Genomic DNA, 12407 nt, shown 5'->3' on the forward strand with positions numbered 1-12407 from the left:
TGGACGTTTGTATGTGGAGGTGTGGACGTGTGTGTGTGTGTGACTGTAATTTGAAAACTATTTAAAAAAACTATTGCAGTAATCCAACCACTGTTGTTTATAGCAAAGGATTGAAAGATGGCACTCAACAAAATCAATACATTTTTTATTACGTCCTGTTATTGTACCCAAACAACAAGACTGTAAAAAATGATTTTTTGAATTACAAATAAAAAAACAACAAAGATAATCATTACAATTCGATTCAAACTGGTGTGTTGTTCAAAATCATACATAATGGATGCTGTGTTCTCATTTTAAAAATCGAAAGGTGAGAAGGAAAGAAATCCAACAGGGAACACAGTTGTATGTGTTCATCAAGTTGACAACCCTTTGATCTACTAGCATTTGGTCATTTAGCACACATTACCCCAAGGTGACTTGCTCTGTCCAAGTTAATTCAGATACATATCATTAAAGAGCAGGCAGGAAGAGGTTATGGTTAGGCATGGACGCCTCTACGGGTAACATGTGCATATGGTGGATCGAACCCAGAAACCTTTGGTTGAGTGTTGAACACCCAAGCCGATAAACACTACCCTGCGACCATCCATAACCAGCAACTATTTCTCATATATAGGTATATGTTTTCTAGGAAATTAAAGTGATGCTTTGATCCATCAATTAATGGACTTTACACTCTATTTAACGTTTGAGTGTGTTTTATTCTTATTTTGTTTTGTTGTAGTGTTATACTATACTGATATGTAAAGAAACATCAAATGGTTTTACACACTATCCTAGTTTTGAGACAAGGTAGAGGAAGAGAGGTTTAGAATAAGACAAATATGTCGAGGGAAGAAAGATACCGTCAATGTTGTTTCATTTAATGATAGAGAAATCCTGACACCTATAGGAAGAGAAAGGATGTGCAAAAATAAATTCATTAATAGACATCCCATCCGTGCTCTACAAAGTAGTTCAACACCAGGTGGCAGTGTATCCACACATTACATTTTTTGCTAAAGTTATTTGACTTAGTTGACTCTTGATTTGCAATAATAAAGCGTTTAGTTACTTTTAATAACCACCTGAACGAATTATTTATTTGAAAAAATAAATAAAATAAATATGGTTGGTCTAACCGTATTTTTATGACAACATAAATAAAATATATTCATTTTGAGGAATAAACATTCCAGCCGAGATGCCGAGAAATATAATATAATATATATATATATATACATATATATATATATATATATATATATAATATATATATATATATATATATATATATTATTGGCTTTTGTGCCTTTAAGGACGTGGCAGTGCAGAGAGACAAGGAAAAGAGGGTTGAAGAAGAGAAGGAATGACAACAAGTGGCATAGGACCACAGGTGGGAACTCCAACCTGGGTCTCTCCAAGGCGCAGTACCCGGTCAGCGAACGAGCTCATACTAGGGTTTAGCCACTCCCATAATAACAACCTCCCAATGCATGTTAAACAGCTAAGAATGAATGGAATCTAGATATTTTTTATTTCAATATTTACTAATAATGCAATATAAAAGCATTAAATATACCATGGACTCCGCTCAACGACGCCTCCTATGCCTCACCCGCGTTACTACAGGGACAAGAAGCCCCGCCCATCCACAGCTCCCGCCGCTCCATCGTTGGAGCTCTGGGACTTCCACACCACAACACCGAGGAGAGAGCTCTCGGTGAAGCCGCAGCTCCCCATCCAGTCCCACGGTTCGACAGAAGAGCTGCTCCGAAGGCAGTGGAGGTGATGATGGCGGCGGCGGTGGATAGAGGAGGCGTTCGGGCCGCTTTCCTGAACCCGGGCAGCGGCGGTGGCGGCGGCGGCGGACCTGCACCAGCGTCCCTCCCTACCGGAGCGGCTCTGGGGGCTGTCGTCCCGGGTTCGGGCTCTGGTTCGGGCTCTGGCGCCGTGCCTGTGCCCATGAACCTCTTCGCGACATGGGAAATAGACCGATCGTCTCCGAGCTGTGTTCCAAGGTAGGGTTTTCCAACCCGTAGTAACGTGAATCGTTTGCATAGTGAATGAATTAACGGTCCTTCTGGAGTCTGGGCCCCGCGTTGGAGACCGCTTCGCTCAAGCCGGTCGAAGCCGCTAACGACCCGTCCGAGAGCACTGGTAGACGGGTTAGCCCGCTAGCCCTGTCCGCTAGCGCGCTAACTAGTGGATGGCTAATGCTAACGCTACAGCTACATAGCGACTGTCACTGACGCCTCGGGTCCTCTGGTGACGGGTGGATGCTTTGATTTGACTGCTAAGCTCACTTCAGGGGTTCTGTTTTAAATAATGTCAGGGAGACAGGTTCATATATAACCCGGGTCAACGCTAGGAGGGAGAGGGGGACCTCATTCCAAGCAGGCCTGCGCTTCAATGGGATCATGGCATGCATGTCCCACCGTCCCATCCCATGCACACACACACACACACACACACTTATAAATATAGGCACACGGATGCCTCACGCCTCACTAGTGTTAAATAACAACCCCTGCTTTACTGGGGAAACAGCCATACGCTGTTGAAGCATGGTTAACGTGTGTATTTGTGTGTATGCATTTCTGAATATATATATATATATAAGTGTTATATACGTATGACGTTAAATGCCACAAATAAGCAATGCCAGTAGGCCATAACCCTGTTTACTGTCACGTGTTCCATTAAACCTACTGTAATATACACGATGCAGTGTGATATCGCTATAGTAGTTTGCATAGTACTAGTAGTACTAACTAGAAAGTATGTAGTATTTAGGCTACATGTCCAGATAACCCATGCTGTTTTGACACCGGAATGCTTGTTGCATTGTGGTCATCCTCAATGTTGGCATTCGCAGTCGGAGAGAATGCAATTGCTGCCACCTGATCCACAACCCCACAGTAGCTGTGGGCACATTAATCAGCTTTGACCTAGATCTGCTCCACTCACTGGGATGTAAGGGGGCGGGCCAACGGAGGGCTTCCACCACACTGTATGCAGCTTGTATACTTTCTTGCTGTTAGGACTTCTGTGTGTGCCTGAGTGTGTTGGTATGAATGAAATCCTACAATGCTTGAATGAAGAAAATGTGTGATGTTTTAATACTGGATCCGGTTGAATACAAAAATTTTTTGCAGTGTGGTCATTTGGCCTATTTTAAGTTGTATGTTTATTGATACATCTGTATTTATATTTGACAGTGTCACTCACATTCATAATGCCAACAGTTCGGACCATTTCATATGAACTGTCACGTACTCGGTTACATACTGAACCTTGTTGCATGCCCTGTTTTATTAAGTTGTTTTGTTTTAAGTGTGTCAATTTCTGGCGAGAGTAATGTTCAGCAGAAATCTGAGTGTACAGAGGTAACAATACAGGGCTCAGAAGCATCATTTAATGATCTCTCTCACCTTGCTCTCTTCCTGTATCCCCTCAAGTCCTAGCATGTGGGAATCCATACTAGGGGCAGCCTGTATTAAAAATGAATACGGCTGTGGATTATTCATGATAAGAAGCGGAGATTAAAGGATCAGGTCTCATTATTGGGCAGTGACGGCTTAGGTATGCTGGTCTCAGTTGATAGCCTAGATTATCTATGAAGCATGATGCTGCAAAGTATCATTCTAATGATAAATATGCTAGATGTAGTGCTTAAAGAGTGAAGCTTACTTAGCCGGTGGTAGCGCTTGTGTTTTCAAGTATTTTGAACATTTTGCACAAGCCCCAACCCAGGGCCTCAGCTTTGGGGAGTTGTGCCTTGGCGTTCGTTCAGGGGCTGGGTCTTCTTGCACGCAGCTGTTTGCGCAGCTCTCCCTGGGCATATGTGGAAGTCCAGCTGAATGGCACACATCCAAGTGAAGTCATCTATTTCCATTTTGCTTGTTTGTTCTTTTGCGTTTTGCTGTGCTGGTAGTTTGAAACCACCGGAATGCATGCAACTCCTATTTGTCTTTGCGTTGCTTATTCTTCTTTGAAACCATATTGCAGTGGCTAGTTACATTACATCTCTCTGTGGTATTGACATGCTGGCTGTTGAGGGTACTGTTTGATGGGCTCCAGGAATGGTGTTGTCACTTCTCTGCACCCTCATTGTGACATGGTGGCTCATCCAGGCTGTTGACAGGCCCCTGGCGTGGGCTCCATGAGGACAGAACTCGTCCACTGGGGGAGTCAAGCTGATTCCCTGTTCCTCTTTCTTCGTGTTGGTTCTCAGCCAAGCACGTTTTGCAATATGTGCGATTTTGCTATCTCGGTTTTCAGGAAATGTCCAATATCTTTTGTATTGGATTTGTTTTTGTGGGAGCTGGTGACTTTCCCAACAGTATTATTTTGTACTGTTGTGGTTTCTATGCTTATTCCTCCTAAATTTGACAACTTGTTCCTGCTATACCACATGTTCATCATGTTTTTTAATTGTGTCTATCTTTATAGTTACGGCGGCGTCTGTTCAACGCTCAACAGTTTTTATTCTAGTTATTAACAACTTTCTTTGGTATTAGAGGGCTGCTGCAATTAATGAGGTTGCAAGCACGGAGTGAACCCCTGGCTCAGGCAGGCATTTGTTGGGAGAAGTATGCAGTATTTGGAGGCATGACAGCAATGCAGGGGTCAGGCTTCTGCTATGTTTATCTCCCAGGGAAGTAGAATCTGTTGCAGCTTGTGAGAAGTGACTACCTACCAACTGAATGCGATTATGTACCACCATGAGTCAAAGTTGGGTACGGGGAAGGTCCTCTTTATGAGATTGGGGCTCACAAATAAAAACACAGCAACTGTATTTGGGGCAGTTGATACCAGGTGATTTACTTTTAATTACAAAGTATTTTTAATGGGATTTTCCAAAGTGGTGAAGTTGTTCCACGTCATGTTACCGCAAATTGCCGTGTTTAGCCATTCCCTCCTGAAAGTTTATTGTCAATGTACTCAAGTCGTGCCATCCCTATCGCTTGTCAACATGCAGGCTCACACGTAGAGCCCTATAAAATGCACCGTGGAGCTCGGAGCCAGCAGCCATGGAGCACTCCTAGGGATTACGTTTTTCCCTTGTTAATGGGCATCCAGAAAAGGACTAGTTTCCATCTTCTGGCAAGTTTCTGGTGGCTTATTTACTCTTCTTCCATGCCATACCAGCCCACTTAGAGAGCCCAATGTATTTTAAAGTTGTGGTCATCTGCTTCAAAGAAACTATCTTGATGTTTTACCTTGTGGAAGGCAGGTTTATCATTGCATGTAATTTATAGGTGTCCACAGATGACTGTGTATCCCTTTACATTGGGTCTATTTGAAAGCAGTTTATGGTTTGGTTTCCAATTCCCTATCATACACATTCAAATACATTTGTAAATTAATTCAACAAAATCAAAGTATTTATTTGATTTACAGTGTGCTTCATTGTTCTTGGTCAGCGGAGACTTTTGACCTGAAAACAGAGCTATTTATGCCATTTCCTCGTAATTACAACTGTTGATGTCAATATCCTGCATCAACCATGCCACTTCCTGTTCATAGTAAAAAAGTGCTTTACTAAGGTTAATATGACGGATATGGCCTTTAAACAATGAGGAAAACCCTTGGTCAATCTTAAAGGGGATATATTATACCATCTGATGTGAGTGTGATTAGCCCTTACAAGCTGTTTGGAAATCTTCATCTTCTGACATTACCAGTGGGCGTGTCCACCTTGATGTGTGCTGGATAGATGAGCAATGTTTGCTTCAGTCCACTGAGTAGGCTGGTAGACTGATCTATCAAGCACACATCTAGGGGGACATGCCCACTTGTGATGTCAGAAGATGCATGATTTTCAAAAGGGCTAGTCACACTAACACCTGGTTGTATCATTGCATTTATCTAAGGCTTTTCAAGATACCCAAAGTGCTTTTGAGTCGAAGAATACAACCAATGCTTTCGGTTGTTTTATCAGGAATGTCCCCAAATGGTCCAACACAGAATGACACTGCTTGACTTTTTTACAATCAACAGCATGTCAATTAATTTAACATCCTTAATAGATATGCATCATTCTACACCCCTGGACATACAGAGACTGATCCCCCATGGTCACACGTCCTCTGGACAGTGTCTGCGTTGGTTGTTTATTCCTGCTGTTCCCCGTGGACATCACAAACGAGGCCCCGTCAGCCATCTCCAGGGGCCCCTCCAGGAATGTGGGATGCTGCCCTGTGTCGTTCCTAATCGACAGGCTCTGAAATCCCGGCTCGGCTGCATCAACAACAGTTACAGCAGGGATCACTCCGGTCCTAGACACTTCAAAGATCTAACACAAGAGCCTTCCCAAACCCACATGGATATGGTTTAATGCTGATGACACTCTTAACTATAATATATATTAAAATGTGACTAATGATAATTGATACTCAACCACTCCTTTTTGTGTTGTCTTATTGAACTTAAATCTAACATTGACATTAAATTAAAACCCACCATCCGAAATGACTAAAGGCATGCCGTGGAGAACTAGGCTGGCCAAGTTGTGTGGATATTCATGAAGTGAGAGTTTCAGTCTGAGAGACGACAAGGCTCCTTGTAAACATTGATGCAGGCAGTATGTAGTAGTACCTAGCAGCCAAACGACTCTTTGGAATAGCCTATTCATTTCAGGACTTTACTTGGGCTTCACATAAACAATTTTATGTAACATTTTCAGAAATTTCCTGACAACATTTTATATATATTGGTTATTTTTTCAGAGGTGCCATTTCGATTATTCGCTCACACTCTCGCTCCCCTGCACATTTACAGTCGTCCTTTAACAACTTGCCATCGGCAGTAAACGTTTCCTCTGCTCGCTCCCACCTCCTGAAATGTGTCAGGCACTCTTTCCTTCCCACTGCTTCCTGGAGAAGGAAGAGGAAGAGTTTCCTTGCAAGAAAATTGTCCTTTTTTTGTTTTTATTTCTTCCTAAACAACCAAAGTGTGACCAAACCCTACACCCCCCCCCCACACAAACCACACACTTTACTTAAAAGTTGTTTTGTTGACCAACACACTAGGTCCTAGGGGGCGGGGCCGACTTGAAATCAAGGCTTTGCTGTACTTTATTTAAGTTCTACGCTGCTGGCCTGAACGCCCTCCCACCCTCCATACTGCTTGGATTGTTGCACGGGTGGAGTGGAAGAAGGGGTGGTGGTCCCCTCTTCTGGAGCCAAGAAACACACCTTGAAATCCTTTCATTTAAGCACTTTATGTGGAGACAATATCACTCGGCTTGTCTTCTCTCACTCTCACTCTCACTCTCTCGGTTTCCCCTCATATTTTCCACCTCTCCCCTTGAGGCATTTCCTGAGCTGTGTGTGCCAGCAGCAACACAGAAACTGTTTATTTCGGGGACAAAACACGCTTGCCTCTGCTGGGCCACGGCTGGGTGAATACGCATGACAGACCTTTTAGAAGCACGGCACTCCTGCAGCACTCGGTGCCTTTGCACTACAGCTCGTTCCAGTAAATAAACACCTCCCTGCCTCTGTTATATACGGTCGTATGCACAGAAACGGAACCATTCCTTTAATGTTGATGGCAACCAACCGTTCACATTGAAATGGCAGCAGGGCTCTTACTTCTGTGTTCTGCTGTGCAGCACAATACATGATGATTCTTCTCAATTACCAGTGATTACCACTTGCCTAATCAAGAATAATTGGACACAAACAATTATTTATCATTGCCAATTATTCTTGATTAGTCCGTCAAACAAGGACAATAAACAAGGTTGCGTTCTTAAAACTTAGTGCTTAATGCTTTTTTTATTAAGACAATATGTGCCACATAAGTGTTGCACTAGCCACACTTCTGCAACAACGAAAAGCCAAGTAAAAGTCAATAGAAGTCTGGGTAGATGTTGCTGATTAACCATTTAAATGTACTCGAATGGATCTAAACAGATTACAATGAAGTCACATTTGTGTGTGTGGGTCTAATCAAAGTCTATTTGCAGATGCTGATGTTTAAAGTAGCTGATAAAGAAAGAAGATGAAAAAGTAACAAGATATCAATTTTTGATTGCCTAGATGATGGGTGATTGGGTCTGCATGTTTTTCTGGTAATCATTTATAAAAACAAATTGTCATTGATTGATAGTCTTCATTGTGGATAAGAAACAATGCTCAACCATGTTTACTTAACTTGTTTACCTGGTACAGTTGTGGCTCTGACATTTTCTGTCTGAAAGTGGGCCCTGAGCTTGACATTTTGATTAGGTCTATTGAACATCTGTTCCTGCTGGTCATCTTCAATCCTCACCAGCACCAATGTTTGGGACTGGAAGTCCTCCAAACTTGAGGCAATTGTTTTCTTGCCATATAATTATCATCACTACAAGACCTCTGCCATTGTTCAATTAATCATTCACTATTAAAAGAGACTCTCCTTCGATTATTAAATGTCTAATTCTATTTACTTGTATTTTATCTTCTCCAATGCATTCCCTTGTTGTTATCTGCTGGACTTGGCACCCTTCTCTTCATTTGAAGGTGTAATGATGTGCTTGATAAGTGGGCTGGTCATCTATGAAAGGCAAAATACTTTGTTTCATGGCGTCTGAATTAGTGTGTTTGTTGTTGTCACCAACACCATTGCCGTCTTGATGTTTCTCAGAAATCATGTAGGGTGAGCCGCTGCATGCGTGGGATTGTTCCCATTCTTTGAGTATTGGCATATTTTGCAATCACAACAAGAACCAATTGGCCCAACATGAAGCTGTTTTGAATGCAGTTTCTTCATCAAGATCAGTTGAGGTCAACAGAGGTCCACAACGCTGAGAGTTCATTCTACACCCAGGAATTCAGTTGTGTTCTTGCTAAGTATCAGTGTTTCCTGTGGGACGTCTGTCAGCCAACCATTCAGAAACGGTGAATTGACCGGCTTGCATTCTCTTTAGTTTCAACGTCATAAGGAAATTCTAGTTGAACATACATGCGTTGTTGCACATGTATGCGTTGTTATACATACACTGTTATATATATGCGTTATTGCACATGCAGGCTTGCGTTCTCTGTAGTTCCAATGTGATAATGAAATTGTTTTTGAATATGTATGCGTTGTTGCACCTCAAATTAATGGGATTTGTACCACTTTAAGTGCTGCCTGGCTCCTCTTTGTAACGCTGAGCTCACTCACTCTGGCCTCCCACTAGTATTCAAAGACGTATCGCCAACACCTTCCTTTATCCAAAAGAATGTTTTGAAGGGCTGCTCAAAGACCACCTCATAGCAACCATGTGTTAGTGCTTAGAGCTCTACGGTTCACACTTGACAGATAGAAATGAAGTCCGCCCGTTTCGAGATTGGATTTCTCTAAGAAGGGACATAGGTCCTGCTGTCCAAAATAAAAATAAAATGAGACACTCCAGCTGAGCTCCCTGCTCTCGACACCGGCTCCCTGCTCCATGAAATGCACTGGTAATCCCCACAGCAGCCAGGGAGGAATCTGGCTCTGGAGGGGCGCCGGTGATCAGAGTGCACAGCACAGACCATAATTCACATGAGTAATATGGCTTGGGCTAGGTGCAGCCATGGTGTCTTTCTCTTTTGCCTGGCGGAGAAATGCCAACTGGTTTATCTGCTTCACATATCCACCTTTTTTTTTTTTTCACCTGCTAGAATCCCTCAGCGTATGTTGGTACCTGATGGATGACTCGTCCTCTCCTCTACCTCCATGACCCTTTGTTGCCGCGATCCTCCGTGCGCCAGCTGGCCTCCGAGAAAACCCATCTCTAGCCTGGCAGTGATGTAGTACACGGAAGTCTGAAATATATGTTTATATAAATATATATGCACCGAAGGGACTGTGCTACGTTAATATTATTACCCCCATTTGAGTGCATACTGCCTGCTGCCCTGGTAATTCAATCGTAGATAATCTGATGCTTGTCGCTGTAACTGCAGAGGCTGATGTAAAGCGATGTTCTTGTTTCGAACATCCCCAATGAAATTACCTAACTGGTACGGTTGTTCCCTTTGCAGAGGTGTGTGTGTGTGTGTGTGTGTGTGTGTGTGTGTGTGTGTGTTCTCATGTACTTAACTACTGGGAAAAAACACAAATGTGGTTGTCAAACTCCCAATTGGACATCCAGATTTTAGAAAAGAGAGGCTAATCCCGCCCCCTTATTCCATCCCCGGCCAGAGGCCCCTCCTCCTCTCCCACCACTTCATTGAGAAGGGAATTAAAACCCACCCAACATGTGGCCATCTGGCACCGATGACCAGCAATATTGGGCAGTTCAAATCGATTCTGCGCGGCTGGCTAAGTGCAGACTTATCTTCTGGTGCATCCCACTGAACTTGCTCGGGACCGATCCCTTCAATCTCGTGGATTAGTCTTCGTCGCTCATAACGACGATTGGATTGAACATTTTTAATGAACGGGCTCCCAAATCACCGGCCTTTTACCTAATCTCTGGGTACTTGTCCCTGTCTGTCCCGGGCTCGTCGCAATCACACTCGCCTCTCGATGCCGTTGTAAGCTCTCTGGATTTAGATGAGGACAACAAAGGGACGCAGGGATGGTTTTAGCCATGAATAGACGCTCCCTTTGGTTTCTTTTCCTGTAAGGCACTGAAATATTCAGAGGCGTCTGCTTTTATAGAAGCGGGAAACGCTGTATTTAGGTAATCTGGTGTTGCTAGACATGAACGTGTCAATGGTGTTGTTCAGTGAAATGGAGTACTGTTGCTATATTCAGAGTCGACTTTAAAAGGGGTATAGCCCCTGTAAAAGCCCTCTGTGTCAGACATCGACTGCGGTCTTTCTGAAGCTCATGCTGGTCACGACGTTGAGGTGTTTCTATCCAGGGATCACACCATGCTTGCGACCGTAGGCCAGCGATAACCTAGGCAGTGCATTCAGAAGTAACAAGGCTAGTGCGTGTATGGAGAGGAATGAAAGCATGCTTTTGAAAGCTTTATTCTTTCCCCTTTTAGTGTGGCAAAACCCGCTACACGCCAAAAATAGGCCCTTTTTTCATTCAGCCCCGGGTTGCGTCACTCATTCTCCATCTTCCACCACCCCCTGCTTTGTGCCTCTGACTATTGCTGTGCACTGATCCGAGGGTACGGGGCTGGCAAAACATCATCTAGAATGCTGAGCAGGGGGAAAAGTTGCAACAGAGAGTTTTTGTTTGGGCTGCCCAGTGTTTAGTTCAGAGTTTTTTTTTGTGTGTGTTTTGCTTTCCTCCCGATACCAGGTCAGTATTCTGTTCAGAACGCGCCTCTGAAGACTAGAAACTGTTGGTGCTTAAAGCGTTTCTGTCTCGCCTTAGCAGAGGGTGTTCGCCATTCAGACACCAGTATGTGTAACGGCAGTGGCTTGACTAGCTATAGATCGAATCAATTATCCATGCTTTAATCTGCCTCCCACAAACTAATTAACAGTGCCGAAAAGGTCAGCCTTGCCTGACCGTAAATTAGTATTACGACCTTAATTGTAGAGTTGAACATCAACAATATATTTTAGCAGATGGATGTGTGTATATATACTATACTGTACCTCAGTCTGCTTTTGAATCTGTTCTGTTCCCCATTAAACCCCTTTATCGGCTTGGGTTTGTGCTGTAACTGTAGCTGAAGCAGGACTAGCACAAGCCCTTTGCTTGGCAGCGGGGGCAGAACTAATGGCTCTGGTGGGAAAGGTCAGGAGAGGCCGGGGTTTTGCCAGTTGTCACTTAGCCCGGTGGAGCCTTGTTATCCCGATGACGGATAGCGCTCATATCTGGATGAATAATAACTTGAAGAGGCGCTCTCTGTCCCCGCTGTGTGCCTTTCTTAACAGAAGCATGCATTCAATTAATTGGGGCTCATGTCGCCCCAATTCGTGGAACACAACAATGGGTCTTTGTGGATGAAAGCTAGCTGTATGTATCCTATTGTAGAAAAGGGTGCACTCATGAAAGGCATGATTATGAAGCTGCTTTATTGGATGGATTCTGGCAATACCGTTGTTCGCTGTTTTTCTTGTTAACAGATACATTTCAAGTATGGATGATTACAATGGGGACGTATTTGGTAGCATAATTGCAAACAAACAAGGTGAAGATAACAAGCAAGAGATTGATTGTGTTATGAACAGACATTTATAACCACAAATATACTGTGAGAAAAAAAAAAAGGAAATTGTCCTTAATCCAAAAAACGGATGCAAAATAATCGATTCTTGATTGATTATCAAGTTCCTGATTGAATCATTTATCTATTTGTGTATGTGTGTCTGTCATCAACAACGGTACAGTTGTGACTATAAATAACGCAGAACTAATTCTTACCGAAACAAGCCCGGATATGAGAGGGGGTAATCTGAACTTTATAAATCATGTTGTAACTTCCATTTGGTCGGGTCAGGTCCCTCGCTCCCCCATTTTATTTTTAGATTTAAAGCCATGACTCTGGCAGT

The 12407-nt window shown here is 43.2% G+C and overlaps 1 protein-coding gene across 3 annotated transcripts in view; it reads left to right on the forward strand.

Moving 5' to 3' along the window:
- The first annotated feature begins 1691 nt into the window (after positions 1-1691).
- The window catches only part of LOC307071708 (phosphofurin acidic cluster sorting protein 2), a 48631-nt gene continuing 37915 nt past the window's right edge, over positions 1692-12407 (forward strand). For all 3 annotated transcript variants that reach the window (XM_079730765.1, XM_079730767.1, XM_079730766.1), the window contains exon 1: positions 1692-2003. In XM_079730765.1, coding sequence (XP_079586891.1) covers positions 1774-2003 — 230 coding nt within the window. In that variant the 5' untranslated portion in view covers positions 1692-1773. The remainder of the gene's footprint in view (positions 2004-12407) is intronic.

The sequence above is a fragment of the Pollachius pollachius genome (genome assembly GCF_949987615.1).
Source record: "Pollachius pollachius genome assembly, chromosome: 2".
Taxonomy (NCBI): domain Eukaryota; kingdom Metazoa; phylum Chordata; class Actinopteri; order Gadiformes; family Gadidae; genus Pollachius; species Pollachius pollachius.